Below are 24,473 nucleotides of genomic sequence, written 5' to 3'. Positions count from 1 at the left end.
GGCTGTTTATCCGTTGGGCTGATTATAGGATCTCTACAAAACTGTTAACATTAGGAAATGTTAATTATTGTTTACCTTTTTTGAGTAGAATTAATTTATCTGTGTACTGCTGTTATGTTATCTTAAAACTATCTTCAACAAAACGTGGACATTAACCAATTGCCTAGGAAATCTGAATGTGTTGTTTGGCTGGAACATGTACAAAGCTATAGGAGAGTATTCCGGCAGTGGTACCCTAGGTAGCAACAAATGTGTCCTCCCTTTTCTTAAGAAGAGTGTATGTAAAGAACAAAGGACTTCGTTTGTTTGTTTGTTTTTAAATAGTCAGAAGGGTACAATTGATTTGTAAAGCTTACCAATAAGAAACGTTGTTGGAGAAACTAATATTTAACTAAATCAAGCTAGCATAGTATGCAGAACCCCTAATGTCAAAAGATCAAACAGTCTGATATGAAGTGTCCAAGAAATGAATGTGTGATTTGCTGAAATGACTTTCCTGGCTGTGTGCCCTGGACTTGGCTTTTATTTGAGGGAGGTTGGTTTGACTGATTCTTCTAAGTATTGGGATGTATGGGTAAATGAGGGGGAATGCTTCTGTTTGGGAAAGTAGCTGCACGTGTTCCCACAGCACGGTGCTTTTACATCCTCAAGCTCTTGTAGCCAGTTTCTTCCCTGGAGGCCCAGCTCAGCTCTTGCAAACAGACATAGGAAAGAGCAGAACTGCAGCTGCCCTTTTTGTGTTGTCTGTTAACAGCCTGCATCTTGCTAGAAAGTGACCTTTAATTAATTGAAGGCCCCTGGTTTCAACAATTAATATCACATAAGAATTAATTTAATCATTCATGGGATTAAAACAGTCATTAGAATTGATGTTAAATATTTAATAGCAGTATGTGGTTAATGTATTTAAGAATTTTCTAGTAATTCAATAAAGCTTGTGGCACCACATGCACTTTTGCTTATCTACTGCCTGCAACTATCCAATATCTATGAATATCTAATTATTTACGTGGACAAATATAAAATAGACATTTAATATAGAACTGCTTTTGAAAAATGAACTCTGCATGCGTCAATCTGTGCATAAGAATTGTAAGCTTGTCTGAATGTAGCATAGTCCTTTGGAACTCAAGAATTCAACCCAGAAGATGCACTGATTTTGTCGTTCTTGAAAGCTGACCTGACCTTTGCATATGATGCAGGAGCTCAGCCCCTTTTTACATAGGAGCAGGGTGGGTGTCCTTCCCTCACCTAAAACACATTGAGTACGGAGTGTTCTTACTTACCATGTGGGTAAATAATTGATAGATATATTTTTAGATATAATAAAAATATCCTCAAGAACATTTGTAAGACTCATCTGCTTTTCCATCACGATGTGCTGGATGAGATGTGATTGCTGCTGGGAGCAGGACACAGTCAGGTGGACAACAGACTATCTAGAAGGAGTAAAAAACCTCCTGAGTGTGAGTAGTTTTTGCCCCATGAGGATATCTTCCCAAATTCTGAAAAACACAAAGTTATCTTAAAGGCTGATGCACTATAGAGCAAAAGTGCAGCAAAACACTCCATATAGCTTGCATTTCAAGAAATAATGGTATAACTGCACACTGGTGTCCTGCTTAGCCCTCTTGCAGCTCTCAGAAGATTTTTCTGACTTCTTTGTTCTAGCTAGAGAAAGTCATGGGCCCCTCACTACAAGAGGGACATTGAGGAGTGTGTCCAGAGAAGGGCAACGAAGCTGGTGAAGGGTCTGGAGCACAAGTCTTACGAGGAGCAGCTGAGGAGAGGAGGGGAGGTTTAGATTGGATATTAGGAAAAACTTCTTCATTGAGAAGGGCAGTCAGGCACTGGACCAGGCTGCCCAGGGAAGTGGTTGAGTCCCCATCCCTGGAGGTACTTAAAAGACGGGTAGACGTGGTGCTTGAGGACATGGTTTAGTGGTGGACTTGGCAGTGCTGGAATAATGGCTGGACTCGATGATCTTAAGGGTCTTTTCCAACCTTAACGGCTCTATGATTCTATGATTCATACTCCAGCAGGCACAGTCAGGTCCATTAAATGGGGAAATACACATCCTTACGTGTTAAAATTAGATTATATTTCTGCCCAGTTCTGCTTCCATGTTTCATGTTTTCCATATGTGTCTGGTCCCTTTCTCAAACCACCTTTTCTTATGGTTATTTCCCCATCTCCTGCATGGGCGCAACTTGTTCTGCTGTCTCCCCTGAGCAGGGAGGGGGAGAAGGATGGAGCAGGGCGTGAGAGAAGAAAGCTGGGCCGTGTCGGAAAGCCAGCATCTGATCCGTGAGGGTGGGTTTTCATCTCTGGTCCTGCGTGGGCTGCTACCTTGGCGTGGCGCCATGGGAAATCTCAGCCCAGACTAGGTGCTCTAATTTTTCCGCAGACTATGAAGCTTTCAGGCTCACTTTCGCAGTCTCAAATGCTGCTCTGTTCTTAGAAGAGTCTGACCCATGGTTTCTGAGGTAATGCAGGATTCGGGCTTCCTACCTATTCTTAAATGAAGCAGGTGGGTCTGTTCATGTACATGCAGTCTCCTCTAAGCCTCACTGATTTTGGCACTTCCTTCATCTTACTCAGCCATTTCACTTTTACCTCCCAACTTCTGTGCTTCCCTGTATATTTCTTCTGCCCCAGAAAGATCACGTGCTTCCAATTGATTTAACTTCCAGTGATCCCAAGCAATAAGCAAAGCACTATAGTGCCCATGGATCCAGTTTTGTTTGCATTTCTATTAAATGTAATTGTAATTCTTAATTTCCTGATGCCTCACTGTTAGATAACTGCGGCATCCTCATATTGGCTTTTACCTGCAACCTGAAACTGAATGTAAGCTAAAAAGAAAGCAAGCTTTTATTGTCTGGAAATTCACTTTAAATGAAGCAGATTGAAAAAATGTTATTTGATTACTTTGGCATTCATTGAGTCAATAAGCTCTAAGTTATTTATTGTAGTACGTATAGATTTATTTTCCTTGTATGCTCAAATCATTTCTGGCAACATAAAAGTCCATTATAATCCATAAGTGAGTCACTCTGTCAGTATTTTAAACGCAGCTCTGACTTGGAGCAGACACCATGCAAACTGGGATGAGAAGGATATTCTGTATCTTTGCGGAAAAGATTTGGCAGTCTTAGTTAATGTCAGTTACTGTAAATACTGCCCTATACCTTTTGTCAGGGAGTTTATAAATCTGGAAGAGAGCAGGTTTGTTCAGTGTGACTCTCAGAAAAGATAACCTAAGTGCCACTGAATCAACCAGTTGTGTCTGTCCTCTTACCTTTGAATGCTTTCTCCTCCCTTCTCTGCATATGTGTTTTTTTTTTTTTCTTCCACTTCCTTGAGTCTGTGGTGTTGCTCTTTTCACAGCGAGACCCTGACAGACCACAGCGCACCATAGCTCTGTCTTGCATGTCTTTTGCTCTGTAAAATCCCTGCCTACCAGGGCTGTGTGGGGGTTGGTTTTGTTTTTGTGTTGGTTTGTTTTTTTTTTTTAATTGTGGGCTTTGGGTTTCTCTTTTTTTTTTTTTTTTTTTTTTTCCCCAGAAGAAGGTAAATTTGTTGCTTGGCTCTGGATTGTGAGTTGGTGCAAAAAGGAAAGAAATAACTTTTCTGATACACTGTTATACCAGCAAAAAGAACCAAAGCTAGCCTGTGCTTGGTTTGCCAGCAGATCAGAGAGAAAGGAGCAAGACAGCATCCCCTCCAGGAGAGTAAGAAGGAACCGTAAATGCTATCTGGAATGTGTGTGTGTGCACATGCATGCAGGATAAAAGTGCTACAGCTCTGTTGTAGATACATAAGCAGCCTTTTAACTACTTAAAAGCTGGCAATATGTTTTATACACTTTATAGAAATGGGTGTCATTTGATGCCAGATCAGTTTGTTGTGTTGACTCTTCTTTCTCACTAATACTTGAAGTAATCTATTTCTGCAAAATGTGTAAGACAAAATTCTGTTAATATCTACACATTCACTACTATTTCAAAAGTACCAAAAGCTGACTTTGAGAGGATTTCCACTGTGCAGGTGGTCCGGTTCTAGCAGAAGCAGTGGCACAGATCTGGGCAGGCTGTGGGTGCAGGGCAGCTGGGTAGAGCTCTTGCTGGAAGAGCCTGGTTGGTGGTTTATTCCAGTCAAAGATGATGTTGGCTGCCATCCACCAGTTTTCAGCTGGGTGAACTGACCCTCTGGCAGCAAATGTGCTGAAGTGACATCCAATTAAAAGATTTTTTTTTTTTTTCCCCTCTTTGATAACAATATGTAAAAAAAAAGATCTGCTCTACCAGGCTCTCAGGGGTAGGCAGCATCAAAATGCTTTTAAGCAGGACACAACTTGACCATCTTAATTGTTCATAGAGATGTATGATCTGTTATAGTGCAGTGGCAGGCAGCATAGTCGGCTGCGATTGCTGGAAGGTGGTACTGCCCCTCCTTGTTGTAGAGATGTATGCTATATGTCTAGATTCTTGCTGTATTTTTTTTCCTAGACCAGCCTGCTTCTGCACTTAGAAACAACAGAGGTCAGCAGCTACCTATGGCATCTCTAGACCAGACCAGTTTGGGAAGAGTAAGGAAGTGGTCAATGATTATTTTACCTTTCTCAAGGGTAGGTGACACTAAAGATCCTGCTGCAGTCATTGAAAAGCTGTGCTCTAGCAAGAGTAAAACTACTGGCCACAGTGCAAACAGTAAGCCTAACAACAGTCCTTAAAAAATGTTCAGTGTAATTCAAAACAGGACACATGAAAGACTTTTTTTTTTTTTTTTTTTAATTAAGCTAGGCAGATGAAAAATGACTCTTGCCTGTACAGCTGAAACCATTGTATGAGCTATTTTGTGATAGTTTGCTGACGGGCTGGGAAAGCGAGTTCCCTGGGCTCTCTGCTTCTTGGTGACTGGCAGCTCCTGTTCCTCTTTGTTTAGGATAAATCCCATCTGGGAGACTTGTTTTCTTGTGTCTTTGCAGTACTCGCTGCCTAGGCTGGCTGGAGGCACAGTAGGTCTGCTCGAAGGAATGCAGTTTCAAGGTCTTGCTCTAAAAAGTCTGCATGCATTTTTAGGATAAAGCTGCTACTTCAGGACTGGGTATGTCTAAGGAAAAGTATTCAGCAAATGGAAGTTAAAAATAAAAATACTGGCTATATTAGAAGATTATACAGTAACAAAGCTTGACTTACTGCTGAACTCTAGAGGAGAGCAGATCTGTGGTTTTGCTGCTGATCCTCTAAATGTACTTTGTTAGTTGTTGTTCCTAGAGTGCGTGCTGTATTCTGAAAGGTGTTGACAAGGAAATAAAGCTTTGACTTTTAAATAAGCCCCAAACCTAAAGCTCTTGCTGAAATGCTGAACGCTGCTAATACTGACATGTGTCTCTATACGCAGTGATCAAAAAAAGTAAATGCTCAATTAATCACTCTAAGTTTCATAATTTGTTTAGTGTTCTTCATGAATGCTTCTTTTTTTTCCTGGTGGGGATTTTTTTTAAGGACTCTGAAACTTTATTAGTCATCCTTTAATGTCATAGCAATAACAGAAAGTTAATTTGAGTTTTGCTACCACAGTGGAATATAACCTTTTTAAAAACTAGATTAAAGATTTCAAATTGATATAAAAATTATTGCTCAACTTTATACGCAAGCCATAAGTATGTGCCCTTGGGCAATGAAGCTTGTACTGAAAGTCCCAAGATTGAAAATCAGAAACATCACTAAATCTTTTATGTCAGCTGCTGTAGAACATTATATTCCTCTTTGCTATTATGCATATATGTAATGTTAGGTGATCCACTATAGTCCAAAATTGTATCTCACGAGGAGTATGTAAAACTTTTATTGGTTCCTGTGTTTACATCTCTTAGCCAAGTAGTCTGTGTGACTGGGTAGCCCAGAAATAGACAGCTGTGTTAGGTGTTAATGCAGTGATAGAAATGTTACAGTTTTTTCCATTGTAGGTAAAAGTAAGTGGCACCCTGCCTGATTCTTTTTGCTATGGGTATTAATGAGTTGCACAAGCTTGTAATAACTTAGTGGATACTCTCGATGATTTGATGATGATCCAAGCCCCGCTTAAATTCTCAGCTCTCAATCTGATTTTGTTTAGCCATAGTAGAGGTGGCCAGATGGGCCATTTCATTTAGTGAAATGAAATACTCCAAAATTTCAGCAAAAGCTGAATAATAAACTAGAGTAACACGTGGTGAAAAAGAGGGACTAGTGAGCAAAGAGGGTACTCTGGTGTCGTACTGTCTTGGCCAGCTCCTTTTAGCTCATTTCCCTCCTGGGCTTTCTCATCTCCTTTTGTGCAGAGGTCTTAGCCCTCGTCTGTGGTGTTCCAAAACTGAACTGGAAATGGTGGTACTTGCTATGAAACCCTCTTGGTCATCCTGCTTACTGAAAACCTGACTTGGTTCTAAAAAGCTATTCAGTGTTTGTTTTGTATTTTAGAAGCTTGTTCCACCAAAATACTGCATGCTTAATTTTGGGAAGTACATTGAATACTGGAAGAATTCAATTTTTATGGAATTTTTATGGAATCTGAGATTTGCGTGCACTGTGTTGAGGGTCTTAGCCAGGGGAAAAGGAGGTTTATTCAACCTAGAAGAACGAACTGACCGGGACCTTCCCAGCTGTGTTTGTATTCTATAAACAGTACTTTATCAGCACCAAATATAGTGCAATTTCCTGAGCTCCGTTTAGTGCTCTTGTTTAGATGCTCTCTGTCTTTGCTCAGCATGGGATATAACAGGAGGACTAAATAATTTATCAGCATGACTGTACGCAGTGGACGGCAGTAAAGGATAATGTTCTGGCGGGGATAGTACATCCCAGCCACTCTCAGAGACTTGTAAACAGAAATGAAACAAAATGGCACGCAGGCAATCAAATTAGACTGCATTAAAACTTGGAATATTCTGCTTTTCTACAGCGTCCCTGCTGATCCAGGCTTGACAGTGTGAAGTGGGGAGGAGGAGTTCCTCCTTGAGCAGTTGCATAATTGAGACACAGAACGAGCATATGTTATGTTCAGCTAACTGTGGGAACTTAGATGTGCTTTATAAAATGTGTTAACGACAAGAATGTTGTAGCTTCCAAGGCACCAGGCTGCTGGCATTGCTTAGTCCTTAATTGGAGGTTTATATGAAACCTCATTTTTTGAGTACTGAAACTTATGAATACAAAATAATGTGATAACTGAGACACACGCTGTTAGTATTTAAGAGCACACGGAGTAACTAGTCTGACTTGTCTGTATCATCTATTCCAGTGTTAATGTATGTTGTTGTTGTATGTTTTTACAATTACAACTTTCCATTTTCTATCTGTCTGGACTTCTTGGTGTTTTCAATTCAAGTTTGTACAGGCTTAAATTTGTTCCCAAAGGTGATCTGAAAGGTTTTTTTTCTTAACAAATTGAGGTTATGCATATTATTTTTATGAAGCAGAAAAACAACTTGAAAAGGCTAAAAAGAAATTCAGTTTTCGTTAACCATCAAAATATCAAGACTGTCAGCCCAGGTCTTCTGTGATTACACTGAAGGACCGAGATATATACTGTTAGCTCCTGAATCTTAAATGAAGCAACATATGTGTTGAACCTTTAATAAATTCATCTTTTATCCAAAATGTTAGATGCTGAAGTGAAGTGGGTGTTAGTAAAAACAAACAAAACCGGAGTTTTGAGATTCTGGGTGAAAATCCCTTACTCTATGTTATTGCATCTCCTTCTGTTTGCTCCTGCAGCATTGCCTTCCCAGTTAGTCTCTACTTGCAGCATGCCCTGGTTAGCCAAGACCCAGCTTCTCAATGTGAGAAAACTTGCAGGGTAAGGAGCTGGTGTCTAAAGGCAGCTGCTCTTCTCTCCACTCTGCCCTGCTTGGCATTGACTGCTATTTGTCTTAGGCATGGAAATAATAGACTCTAATTTGCTTTTGAAAGTTTGTGGGGTTTTCATGCTGTTCATCAGGAACTTGGTAGCCGTAAGGTAGGCAGGTAAGTACCTGGCTGAGGGATATCACTCAGTTTGAGGACTCTTGTCTATGGGAGTTGGTAACACTTCTCCTCCAAGGGCAGACCTTGTATCCTGCCCAGCTTGTTTTTAGCACTTGGTGGTTTTCTCCTTGTTGAAGTTTGAAACCGTGAGTAGTGTTGTGCCAACCGTCGGACGATTCGTGGTCAAGGAAGCAAGGGCTAGGAACAGTCTGAGCCGGTTTCAGGGGTCAGGCTTTGTGTTTTCCCTTAAAGAGCCACTCATTCCCTCCGTGCAGACTACAGTGGTTTGTGCAGAGGTTGTCAGACTGGGAGTTTTATCTTTGGGAAAAGGTGCAGGACAGGTAAGCTCCATTTCCTCTGTAGTTTTCATGATCTGCATACTGGTTTTGGAAATTTTATAGTATCTTCTGATATGTCTTCCCCAGTTTCTTTGGGATGTTACATGTGCGTTCATTTGTGAATAATGACATAGGTTTAACTGGCAGGTAGTCTGAGTGCAATAATGTTGAGCCACTGAAGAATTTTTCTGGATCTTTAATAGTAATCTAGGCTGCAAATGCCTGAATGTTGGCTTCCTTTGCCTCTTATTGCTTACGCGAGATAGGAACCTTTTGATGGAAAGAGGTGCTGAGGTTGCTATCCCATGTGTTAGTGGCTTGAGATTTTCAGGAATGAGATACACGTAGGCTATTGTTGGACTTATACATTAACAGGAACTTGTCTGCTCTTTAACATGAACTATTTATTATAGCAAATTAAAGCTCAGTGCAGAGTTGGGTCAACTTCTTGCTCTTTTTCCTTAGCCCCTCTCCCCATGTCCCTATCTGATGCTCCTGCTCTCCCTGCCTTTCTTCTGGTTGTCTCATCGCTCTTTGCCGCGTGTGTTTTATTTCTGTTTTCTTTGCCAGCTTGGTTGCGTGTTCCTCTTTCTGTTCTCCTTTTCCCCTGAAAAACACTCAGACCTCTGTCAAAGCTGATCATTAGGCAATCCGTGGATTTTTTGTTGTCATAAAAACCAAGCCTGAGATGATAGCCCTGTGGTCAGGGTCATGTAAACACGGGCTGGTGGATCCTGGCAGGCCTCTGATGCATCTGGGTTCATCTTCATCTTGCCAGCAGGGATGGCTCAGATACATTGGGCAGGTGGTGGCTTGTCCACACGTGCTGCTGTGGACCAGAGAAGCAGCATTTGTCGTGTGTCAGACTGTAGTCTGCCAGTGCTCAACTCTATGGACTTCAGTTTTTCTCATTTGTTAAGTTCTGTAAACAAGAAAAAAGTTTTTATTTGTTATTCCTGTAGACAGGAGGGGAATAACCCTTTTATACTTCCATGGAAACTGCATGTATTCAGCATTATGCCAGTTCAATATGTGGTTCTTTCTAAATCAACCTGGTAAAAAATATTGAATTTGTTCCATGCACATACTTGGTCAGAGCTGCTTCGTTTAATGACCACAGCAAACATGCATGTGTTCCTTGTTTTTCTGTAACAACTCCTGCAGGAGTCAGAAGGGAATGACCTACCTTTGAAGCTCTACTAGATAACAGAAGCGCCTCTTAAGCCTGAGCTATGGCTGTGCCTGTGCAAAGCACCACGTGTGTGTGCGAGAGCCCAGAGTCCAGGGACCCCGAAGTACTGAGGTGTATCTGAGGGGCTGCATTGCTTTGTAAACCTCTTATATCCGAGAAGAATGGAGCAACCTGGTTGCAGCTCTGAGGCACCATTATTTCTCAGATAGGGAGAGAGGGTTAAACCCTGATTTTGCTTTTTTTTTTTTCCTTGGGGTAGTCCACATCTGTGCCTATTTTTCTTTTTCCTGCCCACCTTTTCTTCCCCCACAGAACGGCAACAGAACCCCTCTGTAGTACATGTGCATAGGGACTAAACCATTGGAAAGCCAAGTTACTCACCAGGACCAGTTATTGCTTTTTTAAGTCTGGTGGTTATTTTTTAAAACAAAGTTCTTGTGTTTGGTTTGTTTTTTTTTTTTTTTTTTTTTTTTTTCCCCAGAACCCTTTCTTTGCAGTTTTAGCTAAAAGCAAGAACTAGCCCATTCTAACTTTCTGAGTCTTGTTCATGAGGGCAGGGGAGGGGGATTTGTTGAATCCTCTGAGCTATCTGCCTCCTGGAAACGTGTGGCTGGCTGGTAGCTAGAGACAAGGCTGGTAGCCAGGACAGAAAGCTCTCGCTTGTTCTCTGCCTGCATGTAAAGGATTTGTTTATTGCCTGCTGCACTTACGCATGAACACTCCTGTAAACTTCACTTTTTAAAGTGTTTTTTACACACCATCTTCTAAAAATGCTGGTTCTGAAGCTTTTCTTGGAGTTGCAAGTTGTGTGTGTGCTTCCAGGGTGCTTTGAGGGTTGCGTGTAGTAGTTTGTTACCTCCATCGTACTGAGTATGACCTTGGGGTGACAACATGGATAGTGATAAGTAATAACTTGGCTGTGTTACCAACTTGCAGTTTGGCTTTAGCATGAATTTGTTGTCACCTTTAATTTTAACATGGAGAGATGTGCTTACTGTTGTAGAATTAACTTGTGACTATGTGCATTCTTAGGATGCTGTGAGAGCTCTTAAGTTTTTTACCAGTAGGTTTATCTAGCTAAGAAAGTGCTCTTCACTTAGCTCTAGTTTACATGCACGCAGATACTTTTTCACGCTGTTATTACTGGTGTGGTGCTTTCACCACTGGGTTAACTTTGTTCTGGAAAGGGGGCAAAAGTGGAAACATGAAGCAACTTTTGCCACTTGACTTGCACAGTTTAGCCTAGAATCAGATACTGGTCTTAACTGGACTCTGGTTTCTGGGACGTTCTGTCTGTAATCCTGATAACGTGTGTACTAGGAAATAACAGTGTTTAACTGCTCTTGCTAAGTAGTGTGTTGATAAGTATTTTGTCTACTTGTGTTAATAAATGCATGATTGCTTAATAATTCCTTGTGTTTATAGTGATCTTAATCTTCAGAATGTCTTATAAACAAACTGGACAGTGAAGAGTAAGCCCCAAAATAAATTTAATGTTGTATTTATAAAGAAAAAATTATCTTAGATTTTCAAGCTCGCCATCTATAGGGCATTTTAAATACATGAAAAGTATGCTTGTCGTTTGTTTTTCTAAGCTTTCTTTTTCCATTCCTATTCTTTGCTGCCATTTGTGTTACATGCAGGCAACTGGAGTTATTTCGGCTGGGGAGAGCAGCTGAGTACGTAACAGTTTGATTTCTTGCAAGTTTTCTGATCCTATAGTGATGCAGCATGCTCCAGTACAAGGAAAGTGGAAATATTCATGCATATAGAAAATCTGTTCCATTGTATTTTCTTTTACTTTCACTGAATCTTTGTATTTGTGTGGATGGAAGGCTGTTCATTTTTTTCACTGTTTAGCTTTGTTTTGTCCATGTTTTAAATGAGTTGCTTGTGCCTTCTACTGGAATTTGAGGATAAGATGGCAGAATTAGACTATTATTGTTTTCCTGTAAAGGTGATTCTGGTTTTCTGCTTGTATACATCTTTTGCATTGGTGGTCTTAACCACGTAAGCCCAAATCAATGTTTGGAGTAACTGAAAAACACAAGGGAATCCGTAGTGATTGTTTTACTAAGATGCAAAGGTGTGCTGGAATTGATCACAGAAATTCCAAATACTTCAAACAGGAGCAAATCTGAAAGCAGAAATGGCTGGTGCACACCAGTGTGACAGGAGGGTTGTAGGTATTGCAGCATATTCAAGCTCAGTGAGACAGCATCATGCCAGAAGTGGCAGGGCTTTGCTTTAACTAGTGCTTACCAGCATTGGAAAGAGAGAACTCAGATACCGCAGCTGTCTGCGATCTGTGGAGCTAATGCCTGCACCTGACGACTGGTGTGATAACTTTGCAGAGGCCGCAAGGTTTTTGTTAACTTTTCCAGAAAATGTGGATGAAGCATCTTCACTTTCTGAAAGTCCTACAGGTTCCAACAGGCAAGGTTTCTGCTCAAGATAGAGTACATGGCTTCTACTGCCTGTAGGACCTGCAAAGATTGGTCCATCAGTCTTAAAACGAAGGTGTCTATTCCCTGTGTCAAAACCAAGGGTGTTGCTGATGGGAGCATCCAAAGAAAGACAACTGTGACTACTTGCCAGCAGGGAGGAGTTTCTGCCTGATGCTTTTCCATTTTTGACATAATGGAATTTGGAGAGGACACTCTTAGTGCAGCCAAGTAACTTTAAGTCTAATGTGCAGCTAACATTACAGTGCATTTCACACACGAACTTCTTCTGCATGTTAGAAGTCTTCTACCAGTGACTTCCCAGTTTCTCCTCCCACAACATGTTTTGTCCTCCTTGCTCTCCTGTCTTTGATCAAACCATAAGTTCTTTGGGCATCAGCAGCGTTTACCGACTTCCTCACGCTGTCAGTGTTGGATGTCTCAATTGTTTGGGGTTATTCTCAGAGGTGTGATAGGATAACTGAGAATTAACTAAACTTTTGTATACTACTAAAACAAAGATTAGTGTCCTTTTATTCCTCAATTTTGTGTGTTTGGGAGGGAAACGGGGTGCTTAGGTATTGATCTGTGAGAGATTTAGGAGGGTATTTCTCCTGTTTATCTGCAGTGTTGGTGTGTGGTGTTTTTGTTTTAAAAGGTGCTTGTATTCATGGAGCTCCCTCTCTCCCTCCCTCTCTGTACTTCATCCTTCCCGTGCCATCGTCCTCTTTGAAATCATGTTAGCATCCTTATAGGCAGGCTTGGGCCAGTGTTTCCAAGTGAACTCCGTTAGCTTGACAGTGTAATGAAAAATATACTTCTAATTGTCAACTTACAACAGCAGCTGAGAAGGAAGCAGCAGAACCAGCCTGTTGGTAGCTGGAAGACTTTTTCCTGGGGGGAGCTTCTTACAAGAAGAGTGCTGTAGCCCACAGCCTTGCTAGTGGGGCGGAGGGCACTTTAGAAAAGGGACGTCTTGTGCTGCTGACCTGGTTTTGTTTTAGGAAAGAAAAAGACTTAAAGAGGTAGGGTAGATGTTCAAGACAGTCTTTGCACTTCAGACAGTTCTTGACTGTTGAGTGTTTCAGCAACAAAGTATTTTCAAGTGGGAAAAACAAGGTTATGAAATCTCTCAAACTGAAGACTGAATATTGCTAACTTGCTTTCTTAAAATTATGCAAATTTCTAATCTATTTTTAGGTGGTGAAGGCAATAGGTTGGACTAGTGACCTGCAAAATTGCACTTAAATAATTGCTCAAAAGCTTTTGAGTTTTTAGCATCTAGAGCTCTAGAAGAGCCTCAAAAAAATTCCCTTGTGTCCTTGTGAGATTTCTTTTTTCCTTCTTGTTACTTCAGTAGTCCTCTTTAAACCTGTCTGCATTTTAATTATAAGATATCGGACAGTGTGCGTGATTGTTAGAAGTGACTGATGGTTCAGTAGAAAATGAAGTATTGGGATCTGAGACTTAAGGAAAGAAGTTGCTGGCAGCTATCGTGAAAAGCAATTTAAATGGATGAAGGGTGAGGAGGGTGAGTTGCAAAGGCCCTGCTGTGGAGCTGGCAGAGATCTCTTCTGGACTTGGACTGGGAGTCATTCCTTCAGTTAGTACACTTTCTTCTACCCTTATAAAAATAGACAAAAGCTGTGAAAAGCTCAGTGGCTTATTTTGGATAAGTAGCGGGGATTTTGGGATACAGAAGCTTACATGAACCTCTTTCTTCCTGAATGCCTGAGTGTGCTGCTTTTGTCCAAGTTTTTGCTTAAGTTTGTGGAGGATAACTAAGCTTAGGGACTGGACCCCAGCTCCCAGTGGCTGATGACACATCCCTGCTAGAAAAAGCGGGAGGCAATTTCAACTGCAATGAATGCAGCCTTTTTGAGAGGAGCTCCTGCTGTGCATTGGGACCTTAAAACAATAAAAACACTTCTGAAAGGGCATTCATCCAGCCACCTGTAATAATTTTACTGTTAGCTTTCCTTCCTGTCCTGAAGCTTGATGTGAAGAAAGTTGCCAGAGGTTAAATGTGACTAGCAGAGCTGGTGACAGGACTGTGCAAAGTGGTTTTGAGGTCAGTATATTAAAAGTTGTATGTGTTCTGCCCTGCAGCAGTGGTGTAATAACTTCTGGAGGCAGGAGTGGGGAGGAATAACAGGGTTTTCAGGAGGCAGTTTATTTCAGAGGAGCTATCTCCTTTCTTGATTTTTCCCTACTCTGTAAAATCCTACTGGGTGATGTGACTGTCCAATGGGTTTTCTTCTTATGCTGCCTATATGCATGAATATTCAATTATTAAACATGAAGAGCATGCTTCTGCCCTGCCCCTTCAACCTTACCCCCCACCCTCTACACAGTGGGACAATGAAACAATTTTCCTCCCTTGACAGCTCTTTGGTACATGTGAAATTTCTCAAACTGAGATAAAACAGTTACTTCTTATGTTTATTGTTATGTATCGTATTATTAATTAACCGATCTTCAGAGACTGAGGCTAAGCTACAACTTGCCTAATGGAAGACTTGGTGTATCATCTGTTTGAAGAAGATAGTCCTTGAATTTATCACACCATGTGTGTTGTGAGGGATATTTTGTTGAAAATGGGCTGTAATGCCTGACCCCTCCTTTTGAAGGGATGCTGCATCCCCAGAGCTGCTTCTACAAGTTCTTGTCAGTCTCTTGCTTAAATAAAATTTAGGTGTCAAGTATGTTAATGAATGGGATCATCACCATGTGCAGGCATTTCACAGTATACTTTCTCGCAAAGGTAATGTGTGCTATAAGCCACATGTGGGCCAGGTTTCGGTGCTTTTAATCAGGCTGAGCAATGTTTTCATTTGTGAACACTTCTGTTAAATAAAGTGAGATTGCTCATAGGGTAGGTGCAATTCAGTGAGAATAAGAGTTTCTGGAGTGGGCCCTTATTTATGAGTCAGTTGAGGATTTCTGCCTGGTATTAACATCTATGGGTGCTGTAGGTGCATGGTGCATGCATCAGAGAATCGATGCGTTCCTACCTCATCGATGTTTGTGGTAGCTGGAGCCATGCATCCTTTAAACGTGTGGCTGAGGAGGCATTTTGTGCCATGACCTCTAAGAGACTTCCTCATGCTGAACACCAGTAAGAAGTGGGAGAAATCCTGGTGCCCCCTTTTATAAACATATGCTGTAAATGTTTGATTAACATTCAAGCTAATCGGCTATTTTTAGGTGTTGCTTAGAGATACTGCGGTTCATGTGGGAAATCTTCGTTTGATAGCACAGAGGTGAGATGCGATGACTGGTTAACAAATCCAGACAGTGCTTCTGCAACAGTCTGATGAGGGAACTGGGAAATGCCTGAGCCCGTCGGCTGGGCAGAGTGGCTGACCCGGAGAAGCTATGTCCTGCTGCCTGATGACCATGATGGTGTAAGTCTGTGCACGCCCTGATATTGAGTTTAGCCCAGTATTAGGGAGTTACTGGATTGAGTATTGTTTTGACCCAGGTAATTGTACTGCTGATTTGTATTTGTTATCATGCTGTTGTGGTGAGATAAATTGTTTATCCCTAAAGCTGTTGATCTGTTGTCTTTTACCAGATCCTGAACCTGTAACTCGGTTGGGCTGCTGTAAGCACCTACAAGTGCTTATAATGATTATGCAGCCACAGCTGGAAGAACTTTGCACCATACCAGAGTTATTTAGGCTTTACCTTAATTTGCATCTGATGGGAAGAAGAAATTAGTCGAGCAGCAAAGTGAAGCATTAGAAGGCTCTTTGAAACAGTGTTTCTGTCCCAATAAAAGTAATTATTGTGCATTAGACAGTAATGACTCAAGTGTTCAGCAATGACTTTGCTCCGCTGAGTAACAGCTCGTTATCCTTCTGAGGATGGTGTGTGCCTTGTGATCTACAAATAGGTCAGCCCTTGCTCCACAGGCTGGAAGTTTGATGCTTCTCAGAGGGCTTTGGTACTTCGGCATGTCAAATCATTTTTGTGTAGCACATCTTGAGTGTTTCTCCTAAGCACTGAACTGTAACAAAATTGATGGACATTGTGCTTTTCATAAAGCTGAATAAAGCAGTATATGATTGCTCTTCATTTCTATTCAATTGACTGGAGACTGACAAGAACTATGAAGCATTTAAACTACTAAAAAGCAGGAGGCTTAACTCCATTTTCAGTGTGGACAATAAAATTGAATTGATTGTACTCAATAGAGTAGAGCCGGGCTTTTTCAAGTGGTTTGTATTTTGCAGACATGTCTTCTGCTGGGGGTGTTTTCTATTCTTCCATCTGCTTTAGGGAACTGATACCATCTTCCTTGGTTGGGAAGAAACTGAAAAGATCACTAAGAAGAAACTTTATCTTGGATTAAAAAATGGAAATTGGATTAGAGGCGTGGGAAGCGCCAGTGGAAGAAAAAGGTGTTCCCTGATGCTGTGGAATTTCAGCTATTAAATTCTTTTTTTTTTTTTTTTTTTTTTTAAGGATCTGGCATGGAAACAGCACTTTCACTTTATTGTTCAGCCTCATGGTGAATGGCTGTGTAAGGCACATACCATTGAATAAAAGAGGGGACTTTGATTGTCGTTTTTAGATGGGCTTTTGGTGGTGGAGAGAGTGAATAATGGCTGGTCCTTATTTTCCTTTGTTTCAGGCATGTTAATGGCGCACTCCACTGCCGTGCGGTGTGCGTATTTCACTGTAAGCTTGCAAAAATAACTGGGCATTCTGCATAGCCAAACACAGCTGTACATCAATATTATATTTTTGATACCTTTCCTTACTATAACTCTGCGTTCTCTTTTTCCTAAGGGTTAGCAAGCAGAAGTGTTTCTGCAGGGAGAGGGGCTTATTGGAAAGGACCTTTTTCCTTTGTGAAGGCTATCATTAGTGTTGACTACTAAACTTAAGCTAATGTACCTGTGTGTGTTAAATGTAGCAATTTTTCCCCTATAAGAAGTAGTATAATTGTCTATAAGCAGAGCTGCTCTCCCAGTTCTTCTGATTTTCCTACTGAGTGCTTTTCATTACTTTCTCTTAACTTAAACTAATACTTTTACAAAAAAAAAAAGGGGGCACTAAAAAAAATCCAGAACCCTAAAGTACTGGTTAAGGATGCTGAGAAGAAGAGATAGTATTACAGCTTAAAGGTTGAAAAGTTTCCAGGAAAGAGCTCCTTTCCATAAAGGAATGTTTATGTTTCGGCGTTTTTTTTCCAACACCTAAATGTTCATTTTGGCAGTAGCAAAGAACCTGACATTTTGGGTGTTGCGCCAGGTTTTTTTGTTTGTTTTAAATAAAAATGTTTTAATCTGCTTATTAGGAATGACTAAAGAGAAATAAGCTCCTATAATAGGAAGTGGGAAAGGAGGGCATGGAGGCGACCACAGGAATTCTGTGGTACGTACCTGAGACAACGGGAGGTTACAACCAGCTACCAGATGAAGATACATCCATAGCAGAAACAGCCTGTTTTGTTGTTCTTTAAAAACTAAATGGGCTTCGCTGTCCCAGCAAGGCAACTTGAGAGAGCTGTGCCCTTAACTGCTTTTGTTTCTTAGCCTTTGAAGACGCTGACAGTGCTGTGGATGATCGAGACAGCGACTATCGCAGTGAGACGAGTAACAGCATTCCTCCTCCGTACCACACAACGGCACAGCCCAATGCCTCTGTGCACCAGTTCACGGTACCGTCACGCCTGCAGCAGCAAGGGGTCTTGCGGGAATCCTGTGCTGACTCCCTACAAAATTATGATCTGGATTGTCAGGAGCACGTGGCCATCAGGTGGGTGCTGTCTTCTGGGTAGCTCTTCTTTTGCCATTGACCTTCCATAGCGGACCCTGAAGGTGCCATGCTAGCTGGGGAGGGCAGCTCAAGGGCTCTGAAAGGCTTCTGTTAGGAAGGTGTTACATGTTTTGTTGACACTGGGACTGCTGTGAACCAGGAAAAATAAGGCTGTGTGTTACACCAGACCCGGAAGTTTAGGGGATTACCTTTTAAGGATATGCTCAACTCTGATGTCATTTATTCTTGGTTCTGTTTTCACCTTACCTTTTGAAGGCCAGAGCACTTGGTAGTTGGTTGGTCTGGTACCATTGCATGGGTGTGCCTCCCAAGCCAGTGAAACATGGTCTAGCAGAGTTATCCTGTTAGGAATTTCTTTCTTGGGGCACATTTTTCTGTTTCAGATTAGCCCCTCTTCTATTAGCTCTGGCAAAACAGCATATTCAAGAAGAAAGTCTGTAACCAATTAGGTTTTCTTCTTTTTGGTTATCATGTAGCACTGTGGAATAGTGTGTTTTCTCTTTTGGTTTCCTTTGAGCTGTAAGAAAGATAGTTTACTTGCTCTAAATTAGCTTTTTGACCATAAATCAATAGTTTCACAACTGCTTTTATCTTTTTTAAGTATTAAGCATTACAGCATTAACTTACCAGGATCAATGACTGTGAACTGGGAACTGTGGAAACTTTATAAAACCACTGTTTCAGATAAAGGATGAGTTAAGTGTAAGGGGAAAGCAGAAGAACTTGGACAGTGCTGGTCAACTTGGTAATAGTGGGTGTGTAGGACAGGCCATGCTGCTTCTTCTGCCTTCGGTGTGGAAGGAAGAGGCAATTGCTCATAGTCTGTCACAGTTAGAGGTGCAGGGTTTTATGTTTATTATAACTGATGTGTTCTACCTCACCCCCCTTGGTAAGAATGTTCTTGTTTCCTGAAGGCTGAACCTGAATTCAGTTGCCCTCACAGGTGTATGGCTGAGGCTACGTTTTACTCTTTTTTTGCCTTATGGTCCTTAATGGTAAAAGCTGAAGTTTAATGATAACATTTAATGTCATTACTGGTATTGAGATTTCAAGCAGCAGAGGCAAATGTGCCAACAAAATGCATTTACTGCAGTGTGACATGTCATTCCTAGTGCTCTTTTCCTAGTCTATTAAATGTCTGATATAAGCAAGTTGCTCCCTTTCCCATGCTGTTCTGTACTGCTGGTTTGCAGTGGTAAAATTGCTGAAGATCTTACTGAGAGTCTGGGAAGATGAGCTGAAGCTTTTTCTTCATGGAAAGCAAAGCTGAACAGTGGTATTGGGCCCCCAGCCTGGGGCAGCCAGTGGTGGCGGGATGTTTTTGCAGTTACGTGACTTGTTGGGGTGGTGTTGACAATACAAGGGTACATGGCTCGCCTTGCTTGGAGGCAGGGGGTGTGTGAACTTCTAACTGGGTCTAATGGATAAATGTGTTTATAACACCTTCCAAAGAAGCACTTCTGGTCTAAATTGTTAAAGAATAACAAGATGGAATATGTATATTTTTTTCTGGTTTCCTGAAGGTATTGATATGAAAGGATCTGGACTGATAACATTTACTTAAAAACTACGAGCTTTGTAGTCTGGTCTGGTCTAAAATGACTTTCAGTCCAGGAAAATCCTAGATGGTGATTGATTCCCTCTGAGCATTCCTGTTCCCCTGTGCATTGTCCACATGCCCAGAAAGATTTTTTGCTATGAATTTAATCTTAAGACTTAGAAGATGCAAATAAGCTTTCCAAAGAAGCTACGTGGGATTCTCTTTCTTACCAGAAAGGTATTTCTAATGAGAGCTGGCTGAAAAGAAGCACGTGGGTAGATCTTAAATATTTTCAAAACACAGTGGTAGCTGAGTATTGCAAAGCCAAATTGTGTTTGACTTTTGCTCCTAGCAGCTCTGAGTGCAGTGGACCAGGCAGCCTGAAATCAGTGTTCCTGGCAGAGTGCAGCTGGCAATTCCTCAGGAAATGACGGCTTCTAGGAGCTGTCCTGGGCAGACCCAGAGACACCGGACAGGGTTCTGCTAGAACCTGTCTTGAATTGGGCAAAAAGCTGTCTATGCCAAAATGCTTCGGTTGAAACTGGCTGTACTAACAGCTGGGTTTTTTTCTAACAGCATTTAGGTTTGGCTGGAAAAGTTCTGATCCTCTTTATCACTTGTTACATGTCATTGTGTTCCTTTGATAGAAGTACATGTATTTTATTCCCCCCTCCCCTAAGGATGACAAGTAGTATTCTTATTTGTCCTTGGAGTGTGTTTTGCTGCCAACAGCCAGCTTGGCTTCAGGATAGCACACGTCTTCCCCTCGGATTATTGTTTTTTTTTTTTTTTTTTTAACCACTAAATTTTCTTTGCAGTGTTCATTTTGTGTAACCATGTGTCCTCCATGTCTCCCTGCTCTCGCTCTGTTTACTTCCAAGGCGATATGATAGCATAGATTCCACTGTGAGTGGCCGAACTGACCTAGAGTCCACATCAGAGTCTAGTCAAATGACAAGCCGCCAGTGCTCGCTAGAGAGCAGGCGCTCTCTAGATCTGTCCGATAGGTGGGTTAACTTCTTTGCAGCCTCTGTGCCTGTCTCCCTGCTGTTGCTGCCGTGAAGTGGTCTTGTGATACATTTCAGCTGATACTCGCTGTTGGCCTTGGCTGTATTGCAGATCTGTGGTAGTTTAATGCTGGACTGATGTTGTCATCTTTTTCTCCTCTCAGGTGTTGGATTTTTTTGTCATTGCTTTATTTCTAGTAAAAAGAATGCTTTGTAGAATAGCAGGGGAAACACTTACGGGGAGGAGGAGCTCAATTAGAAAGAAAAGTAATTTCCTTCATGCCTAAATTAGTCAATTGTTGGTTCAGCATTTACAGCTAATGGCTCTTCAGGCATTCATGTAGCTCCCATTGCTTCCAACTGAGATTTGGAAGGGCTTGATCCAGTAACTATGGTTGCCCTGGGAGTCTTTTAAATTTCATTAGCTTTTTTAAGAAAATTATTTCAATTACTGGCTTAAAATTGCAAGCAAGAAGTGTAGTAAGTGTTCTAAACTGTGTACAACAGGGCTCATTTAAAGTAATGAGTATCTTTCCAATTAATGTAAGTCAGCTAATACTGGTGGAAATGAAGCTCTAAACCAGCAGTAATGAAAATCCAATGACCTATTTCTCTTTCAGGGCTATCCCTTCTGTATCTTATATTGGGGTGCCCCAGGCAACTCTCAAGGTGAAGACTCCTGTATTAGCAGTATCCATACAAGGCCCGAGCGCCCTTTCCCCTTTCCCTTCTCTTGCCCTGCTCTTACGGGGTCAGGGCATGCGTGCCCTCATGCTCCTGAGTTCTCAACAATGAATGATGTGAGACAAAGCTGCAGTGCATCTTTCAGATGAGCATTTTGATTTTTTTACATCCACTTTCTGCCTGTTCATTTTTATGTAGGCTGGCAGGAACTCTTCTTGTGAGATTTAGATAAAGAGGAAGCTTTCTTGCTACTAGCCTTCCAGTTGCTGAGCAATTGAGATAATCCTTCTGATCAAGGGCTAGGAATTAATCGCAAAATCCCAAGGGTCATTTACTTGGGTTTCTAGGAAGCTTCAGATTGTTCGATAGCAAAACACTAGCTGCTTTAATCCATTCTCCCACAATGGACAAGTACAGATTGCTGGATCTGTTTAGATGCATTATAAATAGGAAGTACTGATCCTGAAAAGCATCTTGGGCTTACGATGGGCTAATATCCATCGCCAATGTTTTATTTTGCCTTCTTATCCAGTAACAGCTCAAAGGATCTTCATTTTGTGTTAGGAGGAGCCCCCTGAGGGTATTAGCTGCATTAAGAGCCCTCCTAGCAAAGAGGAGCGGTGGAGTAGCTGGAACTCCTTGTGTTGCCGGTGTGCACAGTTTGCATTTTATCCCCTGTCCCCACGTCCCTGGAGTCCACTGGCTCCTGAGTCTTTGCATGCAGTCTCTGCTCTGTAGCCACCCTTGGGACAACCAAAGTGCCTGTGTGCTTTGTGAATACTGCTAAAACAAAGTCTGCAGCCTAGAGTGACCAAAATGCACGCACAGCATAGTGGAATGGTGTGCGTGGGCACTGTATCTCAAAGTAGTCCTGTTACTGTAATAAGTGACTTTTTTCAGCATGCCTAAAAAAGTAACAGCAGAGTACTGGTACAGCCAAGGCTGTGTGCCCTCACTTGATCGCAAAAAGCTGTTCTCCTTCAAACAGGCATTTCTAAATTTTGTGCAACTGTAACTGGTGGAATATCATAACCCATGCTGCTTTTTTTGACTATTTGATTGACATGTAATCATGGTAGATTGGCAGGTTTTCAGTTTTGTTATCTCTGGATGTTTCTCATTTTAAATTTCCTTTATTTAATGCACTATTTTTTCTGTCCTTTCTAGAGCTTTTTTTTTAAAACTGTTCTTTTCCCCTTCCTATTTTTTTTGCTGCTTCTCTTCCTTTCCCTCCCACCCCTTTTATTTCTTGTCTTAGACAAGGATCTCTAGCTAGAAATGAAAGAGTCAGGATCATTCCATTTAACTCTGAAGATGGAGAAGAAGAACAGGAGAGTAACTATGAAGAGCTAGGAAAACTGCTAATAGAGGAATTCTTAGAAAAGAGTCATAAAAATAGAAGTTGGCAGGAAACAAACATAAAAAAGATGCAAACTCTCTCAAAAAGAGAAAATTTCAATCACTGCGAGAGATCAAGGTGCTGCCAAAATGTGTGTGTGGAGTCAGGGTCTGTAGATGTCCCTAGGTATCCTCAGGAATATGATACAATAGATCGGAGAAGGAAAAAGAAGCTGCGATACAATTTTGAAGAGAGTGAACAAATAAGCCTGCAAAGTAATGAAGGTCTGCAGTTGCCTAGGGAGAAAACAGTTTATTTCAATAGTGTGGCAACTTGTTCTGAACCTAATGATGATTTCCCAGTATATAGTAGAACTGGAAAATATACCAATAGCTGTGGAAGTAAGGAACGGTTACCTGCTTATCCCAACCTGCGTCCATACAAGAATGGCTTACTGGTTAAAAGCGGCAAGTTGCCCAACAAGCAGGGAGTAAACCATGAGGGCTCACTTCACCTCAGTAACAGTGAAGACATGAAACTCATAGGGATGCCAGATAACACTTTTGTGCCCGTGGATGTCCTTGAGGAATTCGACAGCAGTGCTTCTGATGAGTTCCAGTACTCGCCTGTTTCAGAGGATGAAATGGAGGAACTGGCTATGCTTTCTCAAACATGGTGTGATTCTGACATCAGCCATTTGAGAGACTTCACTGTTAATTACCCTGCAAATCTGGGCTCCCAGTTAAAGGCTAGCTGTGATAAAAACCACAAGACTAAAGGGAGCAAGCATGGTCATTCTATGCAAGACTTAACACTGTCTCCTGTTCAAGAACCCAGCGAGGAGTATGTAGACACGATGGATGAACTTCAGTGTCTGGTAGAATCAGTTTCAGAATACTTGGCTGAAAAGGAGGAAGAAATCAGCAAATTTGGTACGTTGCCAGAGACCAGAAAAACTGTTGAGAGCATGCCACTGAAGCAGGATAATGCTGATAATTCAGTAGAAGGCAGGAAGTCTGAACAGACCAAACAACCTGCGGCAGAGGAGAGCACCAAGGGCAAATCTGAATCTCTCCCAGACTTGTCAGGTGTGAAGAATACAGTGAATTCCCTGTTCAGTTCTTTCACTGAAAAGGTGGGGTCAAGCACAAGGCAGCTCACAGCCTCTGTTGAAAAACTTGTTTCTTCCACTCCAGAGAAAACAGAAACCAGAAACTCATCAGAAAGTGGAATCTCAAATGTATTTTCTAGTAAGTCCAACAGCGAGAGTTCATTTTCTGGAGTGACGGCAGATAATAAAGCTGACACCAAGTTCTCCATTCAGTCTTTGCTACCATCCCAGGTGAGTGCTGATAAAAAAGCCCAGAACATAAACTCCAACAAGCCAGAAACCACTGAGATGGACAGTAAGGCTTCCACACCACATCATCTCCAGCAATCACAAGGAACTACTGCCAGCAGCCAGCAGAACCAACATTCAGTTATGAGTTCTGTTCTAGGCATGTTTAATCCTTTAAAGATCTTCTCTGAGAAGGAAGTGCCAAAACAAGAAGTCATAAAAGAAGAGCACACCAAGCAGGACAGCCGTGCTGTGAAAGCTGATGAGGCAAACAGAAGTGAGACGCCATCTGGAAAGATGGCAGCCAGGACCAGCAGCGTTGTTCCGGAGATAAGGCCAAGTGAGACTAGAAGCGAGGCAGAGGTGAACGCAAATAGCACTTCTGTGTCTTCAATCTTTGGCAGGCTCACAAACTCAGTCAGTTCCTTCAGTCTGAAAGCCAATTTTGATGGTCTCTTGGCTCCCAAGCAGCAGGATGTGCCACAGAAGCAGTCAGATTTGCATCATGTTATGAATCAACCAGATGCCACTGTGAAAGAGGGTGCGCCCACTGCCAGGGAGCAGCATCCTGCAAATCACTTAGGGGATCAGCATACCACAGGTCATGGACTGGGAAACAAGCAAAACAGAGGTAATGTGGAACTTAATTCACAGCCTCAAGATCAGGGCACATCATCTGAAAGCTTTTTCAGTCCAATTAAAAAGTCTTTCAGTCAATTGTTGCTTCCTTCTGCTGAACAAGGGCAGAAAGAAAGTACATCTGGGCTTTTTAAAGGCCATAAGTCTGA

General features: G+C 41.7%; 1 protein-coding gene across 3 annotated transcripts in view; it reads left to right on the top strand.

The window, feature by feature from the left end:
* The window catches only part of UNC13B (unc-13 homolog B), a 224,037-nt gene that overhangs the window by 50,549 nt on the left and 149,015 nt on the right, over positions 1–24,473 (top strand). For all 3 annotated transcript variants that reach the window (XM_087777597.1, XM_087777596.1, XM_087777595.1), the window contains exon 8: positions 17,533–17,755. In XM_087777597.1, the coding sequence (XP_087633723.1) occupies positions 17,533–17,755 (223 nt within the window). The remainder of the gene's footprint in view (positions 1–17,532; positions 17,756–24,473) is intronic.

This window comes from Nipponia nippon, unplaced genomic scaffold, assembly GCF_047370975.1.
Source record: "Nipponia nippon isolate SJK-2023a ecotype South Korea unplaced genomic scaffold, ASM4737097v1 scaffold_40, whole genome shotgun sequence".
In the NCBI taxonomy this organism is placed as follows: Eukaryota; Metazoa; Chordata; class Aves; order Pelecaniformes; family Threskiornithidae; genus Nipponia; species Nipponia nippon.
Note: the sequence above shows the minus strand (reverse complement) of the source record. Positions and strands in the feature narration are given on the sequence as shown.